The sequence below is a fragment of the Boleophthalmus pectinirostris genome, unplaced genomic scaffold (assembly GCF_026225935.1).
Source record: "Boleophthalmus pectinirostris isolate CB_2022bp ecotype Guang Dong unplaced genomic scaffold, ASM2622593v1 HiC_scaffold_6, whole genome shotgun sequence".
Lineage (NCBI taxonomy): Eukaryota > Metazoa > Chordata > Actinopteri > Gobiiformes > Gobiidae > Boleophthalmus > Boleophthalmus pectinirostris.
Genome location: NW_026571447.1, coordinates 26,065,795 through 26,092,064, shown reverse-complemented (window position 1 = coordinate 26,092,064; position 26,270 = coordinate 26,065,795). Strand labels below are relative to the sequence as shown.

The 26,270-nt window shown below is 39.4% G+C and overlaps 2 protein-coding genes across 9 annotated transcripts in view; one reads left to right on the top strand and one right to left on the bottom strand.

The window, feature by feature from the left end:
• itga8 (integrin, alpha 8) overlaps positions 1–12,030 on the top strand; it is a 77,157-nt gene extending 65,127 nt beyond the window's left edge. For all 7 annotated transcript variants that reach the window (XM_055163261.1, XM_055163264.1, XM_055163259.1 and 4 more), the window contains 8 exons: positions 781–861; positions 2,041–2,146; positions 6,245–6,403; positions 7,024–7,137; positions 7,755–7,868; positions 8,634–8,735; positions 9,824–9,946; positions 10,027–12,030. In XM_055163261.1, coding sequence (XP_055019236.1) covers positions 781–861; positions 2,041–2,146; positions 6,245–6,403; positions 7,024–7,137; positions 7,755–7,868; positions 8,634–8,735; positions 9,824–9,946; positions 10,027–10,116 — 889 coding nt within the window. In that variant the 3' untranslated portion in view covers positions 10,117–12,030. The remainder of the gene's footprint in view (positions 1–780; positions 862–2,040; positions 2,147–6,244; positions 6,404–7,023; positions 7,138–7,754; positions 7,869–8,633; positions 8,736–9,823; positions 9,947–10,026) is intronic.
• Positions 12,031–12,649: 619 nt separating this feature from the next.
• Positions 12,650–24,747, bottom strand: LOC110171698 (ataxin-1-like). 2 transcript variants are annotated; one of them, XM_055163847.1, is made up of 5 exons: positions 24,622–24,737; positions 23,501–24,159; positions 22,332–22,602; positions 17,547–19,526; positions 12,650–16,740 (listed from the first exon to the last, which is right to left on the bottom strand). In XM_055163847.1, exons 4-5 carry the CDS (start codon positions 19,296–19,298, stop codon positions 16,267–16,269), a joined length of 2,226 nt encoding a protein of 741 aa, XP_055019822.1. In that variant the 5' UTR covers positions 19,299–19,526; positions 22,332–22,602; positions 23,501–24,159; positions 24,622–24,737; the 3' UTR covers positions 12,650–16,266. The 2 variants fall into 2 exon arrangements, with proteins under 2 accessions (XP_055019822.1, XP_020793122.1); XM_020937463.2 differs by lacking the exon at positions 23,501–24,159 and having other exon boundaries at positions 24,622–24,747.
• Positions 24,748–26,270: the final 1,523 nt, after the last annotated feature.

The following is a 26,270-nucleotide window of genomic DNA, read 5'->3' as shown; positions in this document are numbered from 1 at the left end:
GATAATTTTAATATAAAACGTTAATGATTAATCGAAAATCAATCGTTAACTCTCCCAACGATCGGTTAAGAAAATTTTATCGAATGTCCATCCCTACTCCTGACGAAGATCTGATACCCGGGTACTTCACTGCGATTGCCCACAGCTCTTGACAGGTTGCCCCAGCGATTTTGAAAGAGGACAAATTTACCTAATAAGTATCAGCTATATTTTACTGTTGATTTATATTTAATAATGCGGTCTATTTCTTAAAGGTCCTATATTACACAAAATTGACTCTTTAAACCATGTTAGACTGTTGTTACCTCATCAAAAACATACCTGGAGTTGTGTTTTGTTTCTTTCACACATCTGAGTAAACCTGCATTGTTGGTCTGACTACATTTCCAAAGCTCAAAATGCTCTGCTCTACCTTGTGATGTCATGAAGTGGTAGTTTTACTTTTTGTTCAGTGAAGATGGGAAATGCCAAAGCTGAAATCATCCAACAGATTCTACTGAAGGTGTATGGAGTTTAAAAACAATGGAGCACTTCCTGTATTACCACATGTCATCACAAGGTGGAGTGTGTTGTTTTTTTTTGAGAGAAGAACTCAACTCAAATATGCAGGGTTTGTGTGCTGAACATGTGTGACTGAAACAAAACACAACTCCGGGTATGTTTTTGGTGAGGAAACAACATAATATAACATAGATCCAAAAATAGCATAATATGGACCATTTAACATGAAATATTTAGGTTAGATATAACATTTATCATCCATTTGTCTTTCTTTTGCAGCTCTAACAAAGATAACCCTGACAGTAACAGCGTGACTCTGGATCTTTCCATTGTTGCCAAAGCACAGCTGGATTTACGTGGGTAAGGCAGACTTGTTTGCATCTCAAAGTGTTGCGTCTTTTCCATGAGGCAGTGACAAATTCTACTGTGGCGTGACTGCCTACCAATGATACGATCTGGTTTCACTCCAAGGTTTTCAGAGTCCGCGGGATATTACCGATGCCTTTATATTGTTTGAACTGGTGGACGGTGTTTATACACAGAGGGAGAACAGCAGGGTAACACATTTCTCAGAATAAACTAATCATTTGGGATAGCTGTCAGAGTATGACATGGTCGCAGATGCACCCACGCTCTCAGTCACTTCAAAGATGCAGCTCATGTGGCGCTGTTTGGGTGTGGTCTACTGAACACATAAACACTGCATGACCTATGAAGAGGGAGAGGAAGACCTTTGACTAAATAACTAAACAAGGTTATCGCAATATTGTTTAAATGTGAGTTTGTATATTTTTATTCTGGCCTCCACTATTTCTAAAACACTTTGAATTAGGCTGCGTTCACACTTGATTTGTCCTGGTTTTACCCCAGTTTAGACCTGATATAGATTTGGTCTTGTCCACATTTAGTCCTGGTTAAGTCCTGGTTAAGTTTATTTCCAGTGTAGCCACAATTTCGATGTGTGTACAGCCGCTCAGTCGTCCAGGTAGAATCCATGGCAAAAGGAGAAATTCAATTTGTCAATTGGACAAAAGTCAATTTGTCAACTGGACAATAAACTTTTGTTCAGTTGACAAATTGAATTTCTCTTTTTGCCCCAATTCTGATGTGAGTTGTGTGGAAATGAGAAGTAAACTTGCCCTCTCTTGCCACTCTCAAATCAATCAAATCAATCTCAAATCACTCTCTTATTCACTTAACTCATCCAAGGGTACTGAGAAAACGAAAGAAATACAGGGAGGACATGACCTTTGTGCTGAAATGAAGGAGTCATGTCCGCCCCAAAAGCCCCAGGACATACCATACATATATATGAGTTAAAGAAATGCCAGAACAAAATTATGCAACAGAGTTATGCAATCTGGCAGTGAGGTATTAACGACTAGTGACTTTGAAAATCCTCCACAGATTTAAAGGGAATGTGGCAAAGAATGATAACATTGTCGCCCTTCATAACGGAGCAGTATTACATTAAGTTAAACATGTCAGAATAACTATCCCCAGACACATTTCACTCTAACACAAGTGTCCTTTGTGCAGAGTGTCTCATCCCTCTCAAGTGGTGCTGCCGTTTCCGCGCTGGGAGCCCAAGAAGAAACCTGTGAAAGAAGATGATGTGGGCCCTCAAGTTACACACATCTATGAGGTAAATGTTACTGTCACACAGCTTTTGTAAACAGCTTTTTAACTGTGAGAAATCTTATCAAATACTCTATGAACAATAAGTTTTTCTTGTGAGATGATGACTAGCAAGAAAGTGATAAGAAAAATTTGGATAGAAGAGATTATTTGAGATTTTGTACAGGAAACATTTGATAGAAAAAAATGTCTTAATAATAATAACATGCTTAATATTTAAAGATGCTTTGTGTAACTTTGCAATGTTTCTATGGAGGGTCTGGTGGAGATGTTATTACTTGGTCGTGAATGTTCCACAGTATGGCTTTAAACTTATCTGCCAACAAGCAGGTGACGTCACCACAGCAACTTCCAAACTGTAAAAACTTTATCAAACAACAGTAGTCAGATTTTTAGTTTCTACTTCTACTGACAAGATGAAAGAGGCCCAGAATTGGAAGGGGAAGTTGTAAATCAAAATGTTTTCTTCAGCCGTTCTTCACAGACTTGCTCCAGTAGCTCCATAAAGACAGGAGCTCTGGCTGATCAAAGGTCTCCAGCTAAGGACTAATTACTGCAGTAAAAGTAGGAACGAGAGGAGAGGAAACTGGAAAGAAAAGGTGGAAAGTCAAAAGAGGAGGGAAATTCACTGGGTTGTGTGTAACGATTTATAACTGCAGCAAGGTCAAGCAGAGGTACAGTCAAAGAGATAAGTGGAAGGACATAACACACAGGCTGGCGACGGCTTACAATAGGGGCTGTGAGGGTGCATGTATAGTAAAATTAGGATTCACATTTCATCAGAATTGGGACCAAACTGAGTCTAAACCTGGATTTGACTAGAACAGGACCAAACCAAGTCTAGATGAGGAGTAAACAGGCAACATAGTCGAACCAGGTCTGAACCACATGAAGGAGTCCTGAGACATACAAACAACATACAAAAAAACAAACACTAGGAAAATTATTTGGACACCCTAGCTCAAAAATACAATATAAAGCCCCCTGTTTATTTATTTTGAACATGTGTCTTCAACATTTAAAGCATCGTAACAAGGTGAAAAACACAAGGACAATGCTTAAAATGTGAAATCACTTTTGAGGTTTCAGCTATGTCCTAACAATGTTCCTTCATCATCAACTTACTTACGATCTATGTATGTTTTGTAGATTTGTACGCAAAGTAATTCAAAGTGCTTTACAGAATAAGAAAGACATTACTGTTACTGTTGCATTCAAGGCTTGAGCGCTCTGAAAAAATCAGTTTTCACCTTCCCCTTATCTCCACTCATTGTTTTCTACTTGCTTCTTGCATTGCATACTTACCGGTATTTAGTGGCGGCAATTTGGGGGTTCTAGGTGAACTTGAGTCTGGGGCCCTCACTATAATGCACCATTTTTTTGTTGTGTTTTGTTTTTTAAATATATTTATTGTCTGTTTTTCTCCATTGTTCTTGAGACATGCACATCTGATTTTATTTGAATTATGGTGGATTGGAAACTTCGGTCGCCTATTAGATAACAAGAGCTGAAAGTAGTTTTTTTGATAGTACAGTTACATTTTTGTTTACATCCATTACATGTGATTATTATTATTTTCTCATGATTATTGTTTAAAAATAAACTACTCTCATTTAATGTCATATTGAGAGAAAATCTAATTGCTCTGAGGCCATTAGTGGCACTGAGGGCAACTGGGTGGGGGCTCCTTCAGATTTGGGGGCCCTAGTGAGCTCCAATTTTTGCCTAATAATGCCACCGCCTCTGCCGGTATTCACAAAATTCTCCATAGTTTCATATGTGTAGTGTTCAAACATGCCGTAGTCAGTTTTCAGCATTAAAAACAAATAAAATCTTGCCACAGTGAAATGTCGTCGTGAAGAGGCAGCCCCTTTCTGCAGTTTTGAACAGGAAGTCAGTGCATCTGTTCCTTTTATTATATTGCACATTGCTGCTTGTAATTAACAACATGTAAAATAATGATCTACACATGTTATTGATTTAATAGCATAGTAAAAAAAAAAAGCATAATATGTTTTCTTCAAGGTCAACAAATAGTACAGTCAAATAGATAGCAGTGCAGACAGGTTGGCGACAGTTTACAATAGGAGCCTTAAGTGTGCATATGATTTCTTGTGCTTTTAAAGGGACTTCTGGCTCATTGGACCGAAGTGCAGCGGTGTCTGGCCTGTCCTGCAGCTGATAATGATTTTCATTTGCAGAACTTTTTCCAGTTGGCAGCTGCTTCTAGTTAAAGCGGACGCTGTTTTTGCACTCACAGAATTCCTGCCCCTCGGCACTTCAGTCCTGTTTTAACGCTAATGACCATGTCTATAAGTGCAGCGAGTAACAGACAGTGAGAACCCGCAAAGAGGATTTATTGAATTGATGGTTCATTTAGGCCTATCTTTCTTTTATCCCCTCTGATGAGCAGGTGAAGGACGAGGTTTAGCTTGTCTCTTGTTTCAATCCCCAGTGGAAGACGACGGCATTAGGATCAGTTTAACCCCGCTGCAGGTGGCTTGTGTCTTCATGCTGCAGTTATGATAACCTAATTGGAGCCCAAGTCACTAGAGACAGCGCCAATAAAGACAAAGGGAAAATCAAAACTGACATCCACGCCATGTTTTGTCTCCCTTAATTTCTTTACTGTAGTGAGGAAGACGGTGTTGCCAGGAGAGAAAATAGAAGTCATAAATACATGCAGTGATTAGGCTGTACTGTTGTGGTAGTGTGTAGGTGTGTGTGCATGAGGTATTCATCGTACTATGGGGACTGAAATCTATACAGAGTTACTTCACAGGGACCTTGTGCTTTTTGGAAACTGTATTAATCATTAGTTCAGTTCAGTTCATAAAATCAGTTCCCCTTATTAGATCAGCAGTATGGTTTAGTGTTGATGTTTTAATGGCTTTATAAAGACATTGGTGTAGGTTATAGTTAACAGGGTTCCCACGGTCATGGAAATCCTGGAAAAGTCATGGAAATTGAACATGTAATTTTCCAGGCCTGGAAAAGTCATGGAGTTTTGTAAATTCAGTTAAAGTTTTGGAAAAGTCATGGAATTTTAGTATCTCTTTCACGTATCTACAGTGTTCTGTTAAGTTATCATCAGGCTATGATTATTTCCGACACTGGTGTAGTGGGGATTTTTTAAGTGGGGTTACGCGATTCCTGACTGAACCAGGAGGAATAAACCAGGACTAAACCAGGACTGAACCAGGACTGAACCAGGACTAAACCAGGTCTAAACCAGGTCTAAACCAGGACTAAACCAGGATTAATCTTGGACCCCTCATGTCACAGGTCACTATGTAGTTTGTTTTCACCGTTACCAATTGCTCCAGTTTGACATTTAAGTTGTAGCTATTTTATATTTGTTATTTTATTATATATCACGTCTGGAGAAGTGGGTGGACAGCGTACCCCTGTGTACCATGCTTACTACACCCCTAATTTCCGAACATATGCACCTTTTGTTTAAAATAGACGACAGTAAATGCACTGACAGTATTTTGAATGTTAAAAAACTATAATCCCAAACTATAAGGTGAGTGGAAAGTGTTAACATGTCATATTTAACCCTAAAAGTATGATCTATTCTACACATGTAGTGTGCTGTAATGTCATGGAAAATTCACTTCAAAGTCATGCTAAAGTTGTGAAATTTTGTCTTTTGAACCCTAAGTTAAGGTTAAGGTTAAGGTTAGTCAAGCATTAAATCAGGTTCTTTCTTGCTTTGTACCAGAAACAATACACTGACTTTCATTTCCTGGTGACTGAACTCACTTTGTATGTTTAAGTCAATGCAATGTATTTTTTATGCAGAAACCCTGCATATTTATGCGAAGTTCTTCTCTCTAATGAAAAACACTGTTTCACCTTGTGATGTAACGTGGTAATACAGCAAGTGTTGTGTTTTTAAACTCAACTTGTGTAATGTAGGACTTTAAACAGCTGAATAAAAAGCATGTAAGTCTAACATTATTGCTCATCATTGCTAATGCCATCTTCATTTATTGTAGTTGGTTTAATTTTAATGGCAATTTTGGATGTTCACATATATATTTCTGTATTTTTCTATGTATCACAACAGTTTTTTGGTCTCTGTTTTTCTTCTGTGTAGCTGCATAACTGGGGTCCCAGCAGTATCCGGGAGGCTGAGCTGCAGGTTGGTTGGCCGGCCCGTTTCCGCGATGAGAACCTGCTGTATGCTATGGAGATTCAAACTGACGGACCAATTAGCTGCCGGACAAATACCAGCCTCAACCCTCTCGGCCTCCAGGTAAAAACATATCTGCCAGATCATTTGAACAGACATGGACTCACAACACTCTACTGTATTTTATTATTATGAGGCTTTTGTTTAGAGGACCTGCCCAAACATCTTTCACATTGTAAAGACATCTGACCACTAATCTACCTTTCCATTCTTGCCAAAACCTCTGATTGAAAGATATTTATGACATTATACTCCTGGTTTATCCATTAGTGGCTCATTGATTGTTCCAACTGCTGCCCAGGCCTTTGCCAGTCGGTTTATAGAGTCAGCAACAACAAGTCTAATAGTGGACATTATATACTGTAGTTTCCAGAGAGCGGTTCAAAAGAAAACATGGAAAAAAGACATGATTATGTTTTAAGTGCGATGTAATGACTAAGCAATTCATCAAGAATGTTTTAAACCTTGTCCGTCAAATGAGCTGCGTAATGAGCTACTGTGGTTCTGTGTGTTAAGAGAAATCACTCATCTGCTGTAAGTTGCTGATGGTAAAGTAATGTAATATGATGTGTTAGCCGTATAACTCACTGAATTAGATCAATAAAAAGTCCAAGTATTACTCATACTTCAGTAATGACATGTTTATAATAATTAGATCCTAAAAAAAAACATTTTGTCTGTAGATCTCCACTGCTCAAGACACACCTGAACTTCTGGGATTTCTGAGGAACACCAGTGTCTCTCACCATCGCAGCAAACGGGCCATCTCCTCTCATAGTTACACAGGCAAAACTCTGGTATGTTTTCTATCATTTTTGTATCATTTTTTAGAAACAAAATTATTTGAAGGCTAGCTGCCAAAACATTGTCAGAAATGAAAACCAAACAAAAACAGACATCTGCCACCAGAGTGTGCAGTGCAGTCTCTTTTTTTTTTTTTGCTTTTCCTTGAAAGTTTATTGTTGTGCTTTACTGTTTCATTTAAAACGAACAAAAGAAAAAGCTATACACATACATAGAAAATTATGTATTATGTAGACATTTCTCTTTCCGTTTTGCAATGCAAACAATCATTTATCTAGACTGAAAGTTTATATTTTGGTCATGTTGTCAAATTTAAATATATACAATCAATTAACATGTGGCTTTTGAAGTTCAACCAACCATAATTTATGATTTATGATTATGGTGAACAGGAAAGCTGAAATACGCCTAAATATGATAAACTATGAATAAATGAACCAACTTTGGTCCAAACAGGACATGAATAAAAAAAGAGTTTAAATAATACTACAGAGGACCTTGAGTAAGACCAGAAGAAACTTCCCATAGTTCCCATACCACAGTTTGCGTACCATTGTACCTAAGTGTGTTTTCTAAATCCACTTCTAACCCTTTGGCTGGTCTGCTGCAGAACTGCACAAACATCTCCTGCTTGAGAATCCAGTGTGTGGTGGGAAGACTGGACCGAGGACAGAGCGCTGTGGTCAAAGTCCGCTCCCGAATGTGGGCAGACACTTTTCTCCAGGTCAGTGTCAGAGACTGTGTTTAATACATACAACATACTCACTGCAAAACGGTTACATTTGGTAAAATTACTATATTATTTTTGTTTTTGAGTATTTGTGCAAATTCACATTTAGAAATACAATTATATTGTTTGTTTGCATTATGTTTACATAATTTTGAGGAGGCAGTATTTTAAGTAGTGGGTTGACTATTCAGTCACACATATTATACACATCCACACTGTTATACTTCAGAACGCTTCTCCCACCTTATATGTCTGATTGTAGTGTGCAAGTGCTTGGTGGTGGTTGGGAGTAGCATTATTTTCAGTATTAAGTCTTGGGAAAGTTGTAGCCACCAAGTAGGGAGTGAGTGAATAATATTGACCTTTGAGGAGCTTATAAAGCCCATTCATTGGTTATAGCAATGGTAAAAACTAGCCTACTTGAAACTAAATAAATATTCTGAATTCAAATCAATTTATCCCGATATCCCTCTTATGCAGTGGAATATTTATTAAGTACAGAAATAGACGCCTTAGCAAAGAAAATGGTCTTATGGATTTAATTGCTTGGTTGATACACAAATGTTATCTTCAGCCTTTATCTACTCCTCCGTGTTTCTATAGGGCTTCATACATTTACATTTGTATAGTAGATCAGTCATTCTCTTAACTAGCTTCCAGTCCTAAATTAAGTCCTGGCCTCTGTATGCACTCAATTACTCTTTGTAAATAACATGTGTTTTCAATGCAGCATTTAACCAACAATTGTTGTGTTTACAGCGACATAATGACCCCTACATTCTCAACTCCACTGTGTCCTTCTTGGTCACGGCTATGCCTTACCGCGTCCAGCCCACGTCTCTACCTCAGCACACTACCTCGGTAAGATCACGACACTAAATGAATGAAACTTAAGACTGTTTGCTGCAAGTGTAGTTATGGGTCATATAGGTTTTACTGTTGTCACTAATGATATTTTTACGTGGATTTGATACTAAGCAAAAGGCTCAGTTCACCTTTTTAAACAAGTGATAATGAACAAAATAATAGTTATATGCATGGTGTTAAAATTAGGGTGACCAGATTTTCAAAGTTCAAAACTGGGACACACTCAGGTTGGGATGCCTCGTATAAATAAAATTGTGAAAAGAGCGTGTAACATTGTGCATTCTCATGTCAATCCTAATCTGGGGGACTTCTGTTGCTGTATTTTTTTGCTTTATGGTCATTAGCAAACACAGTTTTCTGTATTCTGGCAAAACAAATGACAATTTATGCTCCTCTTTACTGTTGGAGGAGGTCAGATTAGGCAAATTTGGGATAGTCCTGTTTTAGTCCTGGTTTAGACCTAACATAGTCCTGGTTTAGTCTTAATTTAGTCTTGGTTTAGACCTGGTTTAGATCAAATTGGTCAGAAAAAGGGACATCTAAGACAATTCTTGTATAAAACTGGGACAAATCACTGTTTTCGTGTAAATCTACTGGGACAGGGGATACAGGGCTCAAAACTGGGACTGTCCTGGAGAAACAGGGGTGTCTGGTCACCCTGGTTAAAATAGTTCACAACAAAACAATTCAGGAAAGCTACATTTGTTTATATAGATCTTTTTTTCAGTATCGTAATCAAGTATCTAGTTTCAATAATAGTTTTAATATTGTTAGTATCTGGTTATCAACAAAACCAATCGGTTGTATTCACATGATACCACAACTTGAGATGAAAAACAGGTCAATTTTCAGGAATTGACTGCCAAAAGTGCAGATGTTTTGAAATTAAACAAAAACTGGTACAAAGATTTTCTTGTCATCTTTCATCAAAAGTGTATTATTCATATTACTCATAATAGTTTGATAGAAGTCTATTCATTTGATTGGGCCAAAAATGAATACAGCAATATTTCTGAGTTGTCTCTTTGCCTGATTACTTTACTTTCAGTGAGACTTTATCTCTTCCTTTTCTTTGTATCTAGATGGGTACTCACGTATTATGGGGCACTCCAGATGTGTCCTTTGCAGTTCCACTTTGGGTCATCATCCTTGCCATTTTGTTGGGACTGCTAGTGCTTGCGATGCTGACGTTAGCCATGTGGAAGGTAAGACTGTCCGCTGTATATACATTGTCCCTTTATTTCTTATGCTAAACTCTTTTAAACATCTATATTTGTATGTGCAGTGTGGTTTCTTTGACCGGGCACGACCACCAACCAACGATGACATTTCTGACCAGGAGCAGCTCACCTCTGATCAGACGGGGGACGCCTAAGACTTTACTTCTCAAATACGGACAATAATTTGGGAAGAAACGTGCACCTTCTGCGTAACCTGAATCTGTTGACTCTGAACAACAGATGTTTGGGTTTGCGTGAAGCCTTCTAACAATCGGAGGGCTGTTGCACCAATGAACAAAGTCTGGATGTGGCGCTCCATTTGATAATCTGTCTGTTCTGACAAAGCAGCCGAACTGAACCGAATACAAAGGGCTGTTGTGGAGGCAAACCGTTACAGATTTTATAACAGCTAAAATGGTTTTGCATGTGGAGTCGTGAGACACAGTAAAACTTCAGAACAAAGAGCTGGGAGATAATGACAATATTAACAATTAATATCTCAATCATTTTTGTGTCTTAATAACAATATTCAATCCAAATATAACGCTGCATCAGGAATGTACCAAAATGTGCCTGTAAATGTCTTGGTTGAGATTCAAGTATGGCACAAAATGTGAATGGACCATATAAATAATTGTGGAAATATCACATTGAGCATGAGAATCAAATACAGACTTTAAAACAGACTCCAAAAAACCTGCTTTATTAAATCTAAATGTCAAACAAATAATGAACAATTTCTGATTTTCACCATGAAAAGTTTTTGTAAATACATCTAGAGGCATTCAGTCACCAAAGACTAACATTTATTTGGTTAAAAATGTAGTTATTGATACTTTGCAGCTAAGGGTTAAGGTGAGGGTGTGATGCTAACTGAAGGTACCACTCTGTCTGAAGCTCTGTGACTCAAGTTAGTTAGACTTTAATCTGACAGTTGAGATGATTTGTGTTTTTAAACAAGCCTCACACCTAAAATTACAGTCACAAGCTAGATGCAGTTTTTCAGTTAGTCACTCTCACTTTTTTGTTGAAAATCACAACACTTAAACAGGACCATGAACGCTTGTATTGATCACAGGCTCCTGAACATGTGTTGTTTGCATAAATTGTGTATGTTTTCAGACTACCTTAAAGCATTTCTGTGCTTTGTGTCTCCATAACTACTGAACTTTCCACCATAGAGACACATGGAGAACACCCCCGGCACAATGTTACTGCAAAGTATCAATAAAATCTAATTTAAATGCACTCAACATTTCACAACTAATCAAAAAAATGATTGCTGACTAGTCAATTACTAAAATAATTGTTAATTGCAGACATGTTAGAGATAGATACATTAGATACATGTATTTGAATCTTCAAAACATCAATTACGATATTAATTTTTTGTCATATCTCTCCACACTAATCAAGGCACATGGGACATAATGTGAGGCTGTATATATACGCATATGTGGCTCTTGTGTTCCCTTGTATTGAACTGGGCATCTTCTTGATCTAATTTATCCTCATTGACTCACCACAGCGGACCTACACACCAAACACGGAAGCAGCCACATGCGTAAACATATAGGGCACACAGCTGATGTATATTTATGAATGTATGTGCAATATTGTTGATACTGAAGCTTGTTTACACTGGCATAATTTTATTGTTGTTTTCATTGTCTCTGTATATAAGTGGTATTTTATTAGTGTAAATGAAAAACAGTTGTCTTGAATTGAGCACCACCATGTAACGTTTGAAAGCAAAAAAGTAAATTATTGTTATAAGAGAATGAATGAGTTTTATCTGCTAAAAATGTTTGTCCAATGCAATCCCTGCCTTGCCTCTTTTACAAATGTTTATGTTTAATCACCACGGCAGCCGAAACTCTAGACATAAATATTTCATATCAAAAGCACAACCAAATATGAGGCATTCTGTGGGACAATGTGGATTTTATCAGTGTGCTGGACTGATAGTAACCAGAGCTGAGACCAGTTGAAGGAGTCTTTTATGCTTGAGTCATAGTTGTGTTTTGTATCATGTGTGAACTTTATCAGAATAAAGTGGTGTTGGAGAACTCTTGTCTGCCTCACATTCTTTCATATAAACTTATATGTTTTCAGTTTTTCATCCATCTAGTGAGGAGTCTAGACCCCTCTTGTGGCTAAAATTGTGGACTACACGTGTGTTATTGGAGGATAAACAGTGACCTCTTGTGGCGTGTAGGTGGTACTACAACTACATTTGTGTTACATTTGGTACTGAGCCTTGATAAAACTTGAAAACTACAACGACTAATCGGGTTCATCGTGACCCGTCGATTATTAAAACAATTTTAATTTTAATGAAGGTAATTTTTTTTTTTCTGGACCAAAAATCAAACAAAATAGTCATCACTAATACACTTCACTCAAATATTCTGTATCTTGAAGCAATTAGTCACATCACCATATATCAGCTATTATTTGGTTAAGAATGTAATTAAAAAGCTCAGTGTACAATAAAAATATTGTTTGACTAGTCTATTCATTAAAACATTAACTAAATCATGGATGACAAGTTTATTTTTTAATATATAATTCTTGTTAGAGGATGTCATGTTAGACTATTGCAACTTTAGTATACTTTTCTGTGTGTACATTTACAGATATGTTGTTATATTGTGTTGTGTGTAACAAACAACTAATAATTACAACTTTCTTTATATTCTTTATTTTAATATATTTGATCAAAACCAAACATCTGAAGTAAAGATTTAACAGTTTCTGACTAGTAAACCTCGACACCATCAACATAAGGGAACATCATTGATACTTACAACATACTGTACGTTACATGTTAAAACATACATGTATGCTAAGCTTCAGATTTATCAGATAAACAGATCTCAATTACAAATCCCCTGATGGGCAGAGCTGGTGAAAGAAAACATTTGAGTGAAGCGGTAGTTTGTCAAAGAAACACTGATAACAATTCACTTTGATGATCTGTACAAACATTATAATGGAAGACTTTGGCTATTTACAATTAGTCGTGCTGTACAATAAACAATAAACTCCATTACCCACAATTCAAAGTGCAAATCCAACACTCACTTCCTTTAGAGTGGCCACCTCCGAACAGCGTTATTAAAAGTCTAGATAACTGAATTACTTTTACAACTTTCAACCACTGTGTTTCCAAAAGTTTGTAATGACCTCTTCCTATTCTGGTGTTTGCAAAACCTCCACTTCAAACTAACTTTTCTTTACCTAGGATTGGGCAATAGGACAAAGAATTAATATAATCCTAGAACCTTAACTAAAAACAGTAGGGGTGTGCAAAATTGAAATATCGATATATCGTATCGCTTAATTTGATGATCCAGTATCAATATCGAGGACTGCTGTATCGAGATATTGCTGAGAGTACTTTCAGGTATATTTTACTAAATTATTTTGAGTAAGAGCTACGATTGTGTTGATATTTTCGCTGTTCTGAGTAAAATGGGTGTTTTTCATATTAACTTTGCACAAATTTAGTTGACTTATTGGACTTTTACTTTCACAGCCATGATTTAGCCTTTGTTTTTCACTTAACCATATCGAATCGATTTGAAATATATATCGAATTGTATTGAATTGAAAGTGCACTGTATCGAAAAGCATTTCATAGTGTGGCCTATGTATCAAGATATGTATCGCATCGACAACTTCTTAACGATAACCAGCCCTAAAAAACAGTCTTCTCTTGAAAGTTCACATTTCATTGTGATTTGTGATTAGTTAAATCCACCTGTCACTCACCCAGAGCATGACAGAGACGACTGATGGTAAATGTCAATTTCACCAAAACAGTATATGTTTACAGGGATCAGATCGTTATTAGATTTTTATCATCATATAACCCAGCCCTACAATGAAAAAGGGCACTATGTAACTTTTCTGGTCTGCCACCTCAATACCTTTATATAGATATACTTTATTTTTCTGGAATGTTCCAAAGAATTACATTAAACTTCTCGAGGGAAATAAGCAGTGATGCCACCAGGCCAAGTTACAGTCAGATCTGTCAAGCCTGCTTACTGTAACAAAGGATGTTTTTTTCACATATTACTTGGCAAAAAAAAAATAGATGGATCTTTAATACCAGGCTGTGGAACATTGCAGGCAAAGCAGGTCACCAGAAAAGTTACACAGTGCACCTTTAACGCATTTCAACTTTTCCGCCAAACTTAACTAAGACAGAAAACACATTGTGATGAGGCATTGGTTTTACATTGTAACAACAACCTAAGAGCTAAGAGGAGAACAGTCACGGGGCAGTGTTTAGCCTGAGCAGTTCCACACAAACAGGAAACAGTCGGGTTCACGATAAAACACATTTGAGAGAGAAAGGGATTGTGGGTAATATTTGGGCTAATGATATCTTTACATTGTGTGGTTTTAAATGGACATGTTCCCAAGAGACATTCATGATATAGTGAGATCAATACACGCAGAAGTGCAGAGTTCATTTCTGAATTGCGATGGAATGATTGAAGAAGTCACTGTCACATAAACAGTACATAGGCTACATAAAGGTTAGAATATCTATACAAAGTAATGCTATACACTTTAAACAATCAATTCACTGTACAATATCAACACACGCTGGCTAGTTAGCTCTACAAATTTCCCATTTTCTTTCAAAACTAGCTCTAACCTTCATCAAAAATAAAAAATAGTTTGCCCAATAGTTTACATTCCCTGTCCTGGTTTATAATGCTTGTAAATGGACCCGCAGGAGGACGTAGTGGTAAAGTGAATTCAAACAGTCTTAAGAGCTGAGGAGAAGGGACATCGCTGCCATTTTATTTTTGACTCTCTACCACCGACGACAAAGTGCTGCTGCTCAGAAAACGCACAAACTCGCACACAAATGCACACACAAATGCACACGCAAACGTACTCTATTCCTGAGTATGAACTGTAGGAGATTTTTGGTGCTACTCTACTTGATAAAAAGACCTCAGTACGAACTGAAACATAAAAATACCAAGCTGAGAAAACAGGCATGAACTTGAGAAATGCATGCCACAATTGAGGATGTGAGTGTTGCCTGATCAGCCAGTCCCTCATACTTTCTGTCTTTGTAAAGTATTGTAAAAGCGTGTTGTTTTGACTGGTCAGGCAAATGTGAAGGTAGTTTAAAAGCCGACCTAAAACCCGGAGTAATTGTAACTGTAAAAAACATTATTAAGGCTATATTCTGTAAATAAAAAACAAAATGACAACATGATCAACTCACACACTTCAGGAATTTACGAATATCTGTCAGCCAAATACAGTATGATCAGTCCAGCTAATACAAATAGGATTGTTTTTCTTTTGTCCAGTTTTCGATACAGCACGTGTACCTGCCTAGGTCTAAAAAAATGGGATATAAAGTTTAACATTGTTTTGATTTGCTGTATTAGCCAAGACTGAAGCTACCAGAGGTTGACCGATATGTTTTTGTGTTTTGATTTGTCATTACTAACTGCAGATTTTGATAGAGCAGCCAATCAGAACATTACATTTTGGAGACATTATGGCTGATTATGATATTCCTTCCCTAATTATGTGATACTAAATTACTATAATCTCAGTAACTTTTGCACAGTTTTGCATTAGACAAGTAGTTTAATCGTCTAGTAGGGGTATTAGGAAAAATAAGATATAGCATATACCCACAAAAAGCATTGATTTTTAGGCATTCCCAACAACTCTATCAGAGAGAGAGATTTGAGGTTGATAGTCGAAATAAAGGGTAAGTAATTCTTAATTGATAATCCTAATTTAAAATAATTGCAAATACTGATAAATCAGTCTTTCTAGAAGCTACATCCTCTGATTTGTCTAACTGCACACAACATAAAACACACACACACACACATATATCACACAGCACAGACCAGCTGCTCCTAAAGAATTATGAGAAATGAAAAATTCAAAATGAGTCAGCAGTCTCCGACCTCCACTCTTCATAAGCCAAAGAAACATGAACTAAGAGTATGTTTTCTGCATTGGTCAGCTGGTTTGTAAGGTTTGAACCACCACACCACTTGAATAACAATATAAAATTATTAACATAGCTTCTCCAGAGCACAAGATCCACTCAAACATTCACTCTGCTTCCATTTCCCATTGATTGCACTGATCTCGAGTATAATATATCTCCATTAGAGTCACACCAGTATACTTCACCATTGATATTTGATTTTTAGGAAAGAAAGAGGTGTTCTGTATGTCTATATTACATACAGTTTATATTACAGTAGTCTGGAAAGTAAATGAAAAAAGCAAAAACCCCATCAGCGTTCACTTCCTGTACTGGAGTGTCCCTCGATGCTGATTTTGACGTCATGGGGGATAAAGGAGGGTTTGGGCAGAGAGGGGGGCGGTCCATCCTCCCCTTTTTCAGTTTGGTCCCGTTCAGGAGCTGACCAGCGTCTTTTCCGGACAGTCTGTCTCTGTGGGGTCCCGTTTGTATCATTTTGAACCACTTCCTCCCTTACATCATGCCCAGGACTGTTCCTTGTTGTAGGATCAGGGTTCAGACAGGATACGGGGAGGTCCATGCTCTTGAGTTTTGCCCCTAAAATCGGCCCGTCCTCTGGGAGTGCCCCATTCCTGAGTCCGCGGAGGGTGAGGGACACACACACGTCGCCCACACACAGTTTAGCGCAGGACAGTTCAAACAGCTGGGTGGTCCGGTCCGGGCAGCAAGAAGACCAGCCCTGTCCGAATACAAAGAAAGGGTACTCCACCAGGACCTCCACACACACCTGGAGAACAGACAAAGGACAAAAGTCAAAATTTATACAATGCATTGGAATAAATAGTTTTCCTACAGCGTAAACTCTGGAGAGGACAATGGATAGCTGACGGAGAACACAAAAACTAGGCCATTTCTTGGATTCTGCTGTATTACTTGGAGTGTTTCAGAGTAGCAATAAACATATTTATTTTACATTTATAGGTTACTGTTGTTTTTGTTGCTAAAAAGCTACTTTGAAATCATGTTTTCTTACTGTATGACCTCTAACTTGGCCATGTAGCATCACTCGCATTTGTGGGAAATTCTGGCAAAACAATAACATGTTCATGAAGAAAAGCAGGTGGTGGACCCTCTACCAGAAAAGTTATGTAGTGCACATTTATTTATTTATTCATTTATTTATTTATTTAATGAGACAGGGACAGTGCACAATTTACAATAACTTTAACAGAAGAGATACACTGTACACTGTGGTGTTGTAGCACCAGTGCTAATTTCCACCTGTAGTCCCTGGGCAGGTTCATTGATTGATTGTATTTATTTGACGTTAGCTGTTAACTGTTCCTGGAGACCTATGTAGCATGTTTTGGGTTGATGGGGGAAACCGGATTATCTGGGCACAAAATAAGTTAAATATCGTTTATATGTTGCAAACTTCAAATTTCCTTTGCAATCAATAAAATATGTATGTCTCTATTTATAAAAAGTGGAACTAAAGGACAAATACCTGAATGTGTATGCAGCATGTCCATCTGCCACATTAATAATTCTCATAATTCATAATTCATGAGTTGCCATGGCAAAAAGAGTTACCTGCGCTTTGAGCTCTCCCACTGAAAACTGTATGACCACAGCGTTGGGTGTTTGTCCGCTGTCGATGCGCTCCACGGTACTGGAGTCGATCTTAAGCTCACTGCTGATTTCTGCGCTTTGAATGAAGTCTTCTGTCTTCAAGTCCTCTACTCTCTTCAGCTCCCCATCCGCCAACTGAATGATGGACCCTCGCATGAAAAAGGGAGGGAGGGGCACAGGCGAAGAGGGAGAGGAGATGGAGGGAGAGGCCTGGATGGACACGGGTGCAGGAGAAGGTGTGGGTGAGGGGGTAGGGTTAGCAGGTGGAGCTGGCAGTGCGGGGGCCTGGGTCACAGCAGGCACAGCTTGGTTCCCATCTGGCGCTAGCGCTTCACACTTGGACAGCGCCGTGGCCAGATAGGCGTGGGGCATGGCGGTGGATATTTGCGGGGTCGTGGTAGCGGTCAGGGCAGTTACGGCACGGCTAACCTCCATCTCTGTACCGTTATTGGCGCCACTGACTGGAATGAGGAGAGACTGTCCGCTCGGGATGACCACATGCTGGGGCAGAGCTGTGTGGTAGCTTACGGCATGCTGATTGCTGCTGGTGATGTAGCCGATGATGGGCGGTTGTGCGTTGGAGTAAATGTTAGCCGGTATCTCCTCATGGGGGAGGGTAGTTTGGATGACAGCGTGTGGAGCAACAGATTTCACCACATCGGAGGACGGGAGGGGAGTGAATGAAGAAGTCCTGGCCACTGGTTTTCCTAAACAAATTCCGCCCTTGTCAGTCTGGACTATTGAGATCTTGTTTGTTTCATGATCAGTGGCGTGGTTGGGCTGAGCCACCAGCACTAGAGATGTCTGCAGTCCTGATGAGTTTTGGCCATAGTCCGCGGGCAAGAGGATGTGTCTGGCTTCATAACTCTGAACCGGCTGGTGGTTTATTGGCTGACTAGTAGCTTTGGGGTGCTTAACCACTTCTATCTCCCCATTCAGCATCGCTTTTCCCTCCAGCTTCTTTCCATCTGTATACTGGACGACAAGCTGAGAGGGGGCAAGGGTAAGAGTTTGGGGCAGAACAGCTGTGTGCGGGTGGAGCTGGAGATGTGTTGTGGGTGAAGTGACTGCGTTTCCACTCACAGTTAGCGGGGCACGGCTGTCCAGATGGATGTACTGATTGGGGACTTGTGGGCTACTGGACAGGGTCACAGGTGTAAGCTCTGAGGGGGAGAGACCCATCTGAAACTGGTGCTCTGCTTTGGTGTTTGAAGAGATGATGGCGGTCGTGTAGCCGTCCACTTGAGGGCGCTGCTGCTGTCCCACTGAGCTGTTTGGCACTGTGTTAGCGTTGGTAGTAATAATATGTGAAGAGATGTAGCCAGCGTATGGCCCAGAGCTGATGAACTGGACGTTGGGTGCTAGTTGGGCTAATTGGATTGCCCCAGCCTGTTGTGGGAGGGCAGCGGGGTAAACTGTAGGCAGGGAGGCTAAAGGGACCGCAGCCAGAGCAGTGGAGGATATAGAAGAGGAAGGAGAGGCTGAGGAGGCAGATGACACAACACATTTGGGACTTTCTGCATCTCTGGATTTGCAGCGTTCACTTGCGACACTGGCCAACCACGCTAGGTTCTCCGTGTGCAAACTCTCAGCAACCACTGCGGCCGCTGGGGGTGCCGCTGCTGCCATGACGACGGGACGCTGCTCCAGGGCCAGGATCTCACGCTTCTTTGGCGGCAGGCATCCATTACTCCGCTCCTGGTTGGATTTCATTGTGCCAAAGAAGTTGAAGTTGAGGTTGAAGAACGCTCCTCTGAAAGTAAAGTGTTCTCTAACACTGGTTTTATGCACAGGCCAGTTTCTTTGAAAAAGAGAATAACTTTAGTGTGCACACAAGTGGACAGGCGCAGGAGCACAGCTCAAGCTCACTAGAGGAGCTCTGGTCTCTTCATGGGGAATCATCTCTGGACAAAGTGTCTTCTTCACAAAGACAACTGGAATCTGTAACACAGAAAAACAAAAATAATTGTTGCAACAATTAAACAATTAAATTAATCTTTTGTTACATAAGGACATAAATGATGAGTAAAGATGGATGCTATTTCTTTTATAAAGCTGTATTCCAAATATTTATTTTAAAACTATTTAAAGTAATTCATTGTTTAGCCACTAAGTGATATCTTGTGTTACTTTTGACACATCACATCACTCTGCATACCTATTTTTGCCATAACGTATACACCCAGAGGAAAGGACTGTCAAAACTTTTAAATCAAGTATAACTAGGCCACTCCAGTGCAATAGAAATAAAATAAGTGGCTAAACATAGTAAATTCATTTTTTTCTTCAGTATTTATTAATATTTAAGTTGACTGATATTACAATTATTTTTGTTATATTTACTGAATTGTGCCCTTAACTTATTATATTAAAGTGCACCTGCGTGCACTTACATTTATAAAAACTAGAGCTGCCAAATTTACATTTAATCTATTGTTCTTGCCATAGCAGCAAACTAAAATATAACATATACATATGGTCCTCAGTCTGACAGAAGTCATTGTTGTTTTATTTTTGTTGTATATTTTCTTGTCTATGATCAGTAAAGCTTTAAGAGTATGTACAAATATTTAAAAAGAAATTATAAAACATGTTGAATAACATCTTGATATTGTTGCTTTAAGTGTCTGAGTGACACATGCTTATCTTCGGGTCACTGGACTCTCGTAGCTCATTAGCCAAAAGCACCACACATCTGACATTCATTCATTCTTCTCCATTTACAATTCATTCAGCACAACAATCATTGTAGACAAGTGTAAATTAACATATTTTAGTGGATGTTCCCTTTAGCTGCAGTTAAAAACATTACATAAAGGCCCATGAGGAAAACACAGAGGTCAATATTTGGTCAGTACATCAAATGCCCCGAAAGAGATGGTTTAGTCAAGGTCACTGTATTAACTTAACACGGGTCTATTTTTCGTCTCACGAAGCTAAAACAAAAACAATGAGCTGGACACAGGTGTACTGAAATAATAACCACATGATTTAAGGTCTTTTTCTATCCTTATTTATCTTGCACATTTTTCATACATACTCTACTGCTGTTGTACTGTGCCATTGCATAACTGAAATCTCCCAATAGTGGGACAAACAAAGCTTCTGTTATTATGCTATCTTGTTCCTTATAAATTGTAACGTAAGGCAGTACATGAGGAGGTGGCTGTAGGGGTAAATGAGAAATGACAGATGGAGGATTTGAGGAAAAAGAGGAGTGAGAATTGATCAACAACAATAGAGCACTGCTTCTCCTGACCCACATTGAGCAGAGCCTGCAGCATCGGAGCGCCATAGCCCCTCCACACCGCACTGAGAGATCCCCCGATCAGCAACACAGCCCTGGCTACGCTGTGCACCAACCCCACCTCAACCATATATTGTGTCTACACTGTAATGACATCACTTCTTTGGAGTACAACCTGGGTGCGCAGTTCAAGTGATTCTAGTAGCAGCAGCAGCAGGCGTTCAAATACTACATAACAAATGCTCTTGAGGTGTCTTTCCCTCATTTGACCTGGACAAACCCACTGACATAACGTAAAATGACCTCATAATCATGCCTTTGCCTTTTTTAAGTAACATGTTATTACACAGAAGCGACTAGAGGACTGTGTTGATGAAGGGAGGGATGAGATTTAGAGGCATGCTACAACCCCCCATGCATTCGCTCACTAGCAATATATTGTCACCTCTGAGACCTATCATGCAGCGGAAGAGACAGGCTACTCTCTGTTCACAGCGATGCTTTTCAACAGCCAATGACAGAGCCAGCCTCACATGTGTTCCTCTTTCATACTCCCACACAAAAAAATGCACAGAAATAGGTCTATGTCTATAGTCAATGTGTATCTCAGACGATGGTGTCATTTAGGTAAGGTATGCAGCCTGTACTATCAGCCCATCATATTGACTCATTTCTATCATTATTAGTAGTCAGCATTGGCAATAACTCTACTGCAGCCATAAAACCTTACCTAAGCAACCAAATTATTACTGGTTAATCCACATAGTCTTGTGGTTATGTTACTATGCAAACACTTTGTACAAACAGTCTACTTCAGGCTGTTGTCATTGCTGTTGTAGCAATCTGCTCCAGTCAAGGATATATTCTAGATACAGTGCACAGCATACGGCTAAATTTAGAAAACAAAAACTTCATTATCAATGTGAGGCACTGAACAGTAGGGGAGGTAGGGTGAAATAGTCATATGCATGCGTACCTTTATTCTACCCTGCATATGAGCGTAGTCTAACCTCAACCCTATGACAAACATCGCAGCTTAACGCACACAGCAAATCAATACAGTACGCGGCTGTTTCTATCACCCCTGAGAGCTGTTTTACTGGCCTTTCCTCAGTACAACATTGGTGCATGTCTCTTTAAGAGGCGGACCAACCGTGTAGCAGACCCAAGCAGACAGTAAGAGCAGGCAGCGGGTTAAAGCTGTTCTTTACAATGACTCTTGAGTTCTGCATCACATATCAATCCCAAAGTGCGGCTGCCAACATGCCTCTGGGCAAAACACCTCATGCAAAAGCTTGAGTGTTGTAGTTGAATTCCTTGCACCTACGTCTCTTCTGAAAGATGCTGTGACTATTGCCTCTGGGGGCTACGGAATGACACCAAGAGAGTGGAGAGAGAGTGTAGTAGCGGGGCAGAAAATACTACTATGCCACAAATCAAGCACAAAAGATAGGACCCCCTCCTCCCCTCCTCCAGTAGCAGAACTAAGAATAGCTCACCAGTCTCTCCACAGCCACTGCTTGTAGAGCATGTCCAAGGATTCTTCTTGCTTCCCGGAGCGTGCATGAGTGCGTAATGTGTATGTGATGAACGTGTCTCCTCTCACTCTCTTCCTGGATCTGCCTCCTCTTTGTGCTGCTGCTTTTCAGTCCAGTCCTCTTCTGGTTGTTGTTGCCAGTGCACCTTAGCCTTCTTGTTGCAGGTTTTCCGCTTTTCTGCAATGGGTATGCAATGGTGAAGGAGGTCCCCCACTTGCTGTAGCTCCAAGTCCTGCGAGAAAGAGAGAGAGAGACTGCTCCAACGTGTGTTATGCAAGGCCACCAGACCGCCAGCTTCTTCTCTGCCTGGCTACTTTGCTTCGCTCTGCCTCTCTCCCTCCCTCCCCTCTCCTTTCTCTCTCTGTACTCCACTGACAGCTCCTCCCCCAGCCAGCCTCATCAGCCGCATCAGGTATTCATTCAAAAAAACACACTCCACTTGGCTCAGTGCCCAGACTACGCTCACACAGAGAAAGAGAGAGAGCAAGAGAGAGAGAGAGGAAAGGAGGGGGAGGGCGCAACAGACGAAGGAGGGAGGGAGGGAGAGCAGCCAATTCTGGAGAGGGTTTGCTCAGAAAGGTTTCGTGTTATGGAAATATGAATATGCATTTACAATGGTATAAGTATTACATACAAAGACAGTCATATCGCATACCATGGATTATAACATAACATCAAAGCTGTTCTAAAGCACATTCATTTTCATAGAGTAGACCACAAGAGGCAAATCTCCTCCTAATCTGCCCATGCAAGCTGCTGGCTGCCCTGCTATTACCAGTACAGCCTCTCAAATAGAGCTGCATATTTGTTACTAACTGCAGTTAACTGGCAAACTAATACAAGCTTTCAATTAATTTCAGAATATGTTTGTAAAGGCTAAACTACAGGTAGAGGAAGATTTTCAATAAAAAGATTTTGATACTTTGTATCTGATGTCATCGGCATTTTCTGGGGGTGTGATGCTCAAGTTAAATTTCAATCCGAGTTTTATTTTAACACAACCTGACCATAAAAAACTAACTTATTTGGAGCTACTTCAAGAGAGCAGGTTTGTGCTGTTGTGCTACTCTTAGTCACTCTCACCTTTATTGAGGAAAAAAATACACTTAAACAGGATCATGAACACTCACACTGATCACAGGTTGTTTAAATCTACTTTGTATTTTTTCTTCAGTTTCTTAAATCTTCCATGCATTTTGTCGCCATGGTAACTTCTGTACATTCTGCCATAGGCATACATGTAGAACCTCCTTTGATTAGACTGTGATATATTTTGCAGCTCTACTCTCAGCTGTAAAGCAGCCATGAGCAAACCTGTCATGCTCAAGATCTTAAGGCCTCACATCGCTCCCTTAGAGATACCTTAATTATTAATGATAAACAACTCCACCCTCACTCTAGGCACTTATCTTAGCACAGCACTTATGACCAAGCAAGTGTCACATTTTTGCTGGCTTGTGTTTCTAGTAAAAAGCTAATTTCATTTGAGAATATATTTTTTTGCCATTGTCATGCTATTCTATTCATTATTCGTGTTTTTTATGGACTATGTTTGTAGTGTTTTTAATTAGTCTTGCACAGTGAGCATATTCTCCAGGTGGGTACTCCTTCTTCCCTTCTCCAGATCAAGTTCTGGAGAATGACCTGTGGTCACTCAATGCTCCTAACAGGTTGGCCCAGGTGTACTGAAGGATGGGTCAAATGCAAACATTATTACGGGGACAATAAAATGGGCTTTACTGTAACCCAACAGGCCTATGGATGTTTTCTCAAATAAGGCTACTTCATACTTCATGGAGTTGTTGTAAGCAGTAGAAATGAAAAATTGAGAGAGAGAAAAAAACAGCAGAATGTCAGTGTCAACACAGAACAAAATGAGGTTTCTCTAACTTGAATGGGCTCACTGTAATATTGAGATCTGTAATAATGCTGCCTCAGTAAGCAATAATAAAATAAAGTGAGGGGAACAACATTCAAACAGAAAACACTGATTGCTGGATATCTCTATATCTCTCTGTCTATTTTAAACATATCTAAATGTATTATCATTTATTTTGTTGGCGACTGAAATTTAACAATAGACTAAAGAATCAAACTGTAATTTTGTATAGCAGGCATAATAGGCCAAATGGCATAATGAACACAAACCCTCTTCTCTTAAGTCTCAACTTATAACAGTGTAACCTAACAATGTAACTGTCTATTCTTCAGCCTACTGACTCTCAAATAAGCAGCAAAATGTTCTGTTTACCTTGTTGCAGAATCCCCTCTGCACGCTGCGGCCATGCGCGTCGTAGTTCAGAAAAACAGAGATATGTCCAGGCATGTTACAAACACATGGTCCATGAACGCATAGGCGGGATCAGGAGTAACACGACGAAGACAGACACTACTAGGTCTACTTGTAATAAATACGAGTATTACTCATAAGAGCACGTGACCTTTTTTGAGTCATAGGCTTGTTGTTAAGTTTCCTGGCTGCATGCTTTGCTACAAACTGATGGGGCTATTGTTTTTTAAAAGCTTTAAGAACTATCTATCTATAATTTAAGTAGCAAAAAAACACACAAACTAAACTAAAAGTGGATCGTTCCTAGTTAACATTAACATTTGAGGCAAGTTCAACTTTGGAGAAAGCAGCAAACTTTCTATGCTGCCATGCGCGTTCACACTCATGTGGAGGTTACAGCGACGTGCGCGCTCTAGACGCTGCGTGGGGAGAATGGGAAAGCGCTTGCTGCCATGGCAACAGGGCAGCTCCACAGTCTCTGGTCCCCATTAAGAAAGATGGTTGGCAACATCATGGGTCTCCAAACTGTGGAGGAGCATCACATTAAAAGAACCCATTGAAAGCCATTGAATCCAGCAGCTAATTAAATTGAGCTAATCTGTCAGACAGGTGAGACAGGCTCCTCTCCTGTTAGGCCTTTGTCTCAATATGATTTACATGCACTCAGCTGCACTGACCACAACAGGCAGCACACAATGGGCACTAACTGATACAAAACCACTGCTTTGTTATTTGTTTTTTATTGTCTCACTATAGGTCAGTATAGTTTTAAAAGCCATTGGTCATAGCCTTGTTAAATAAGCAGCAGCTGACTTGATTTGAAAATGTTATAAGGGCTCTTTGAAGCAGCAATGTTTATTCTCTGAGGAACTGAGCCCATTACATGAAAATGAGAATGCCTCCTTGAAGACATTAAAAAAAGCATGTGGAGGATTATATTTAATGTACAGTTTGAAAAATATAAACTTTTATTTTGAAATGTTTATGTTGTTTACTGTCCATACCAGCTACACCTTTATTGTGACCACAAAATCTAGCAGAGCAAAACAGATTTCAGACGTAGAGCCAATAGCCTGTTCATTGAGCTGTAAATAGCAGACTTCTGCTTACGCACATCACCAGAACAGAGTTTAGGCAACCAAAGGATTGGTGGGAGTGATTTGTGGAGGAGGAATGCAGCCACCAAAGAAAGTACCAGAATACAAGATACGAGAATCAAATGATGATGATGTCACAATTGAATAAAGCACAGGCCTTGACAGAAATGACAGGAAGCCATTAGTTCTAAGCCAAATTGTTCAAATTGTACATATCTAATATTTATAATAAAAGTAACTGAATGGGGTGGCTCAGATCATTTTCAATCAGTGTTGTAATTTATTTTAAAAATGACCTCAGTGACCTCTGCTCAACTACCAACTGCAGTGCAATTTCCACGGGAGACATTGGGGGGCAGTATTTAGGCTTTTTATTTATGTCACTCTAAATATCATAACTTTTGCTGTTATATTTTTGCCATGTTTTCTAGCCTACATAGATAATTATACATTAGGAAATGCAGGATTTCTTGTCATAGCTGGGTTATAGCTTATTTTGCTCAAAAGTCAGCA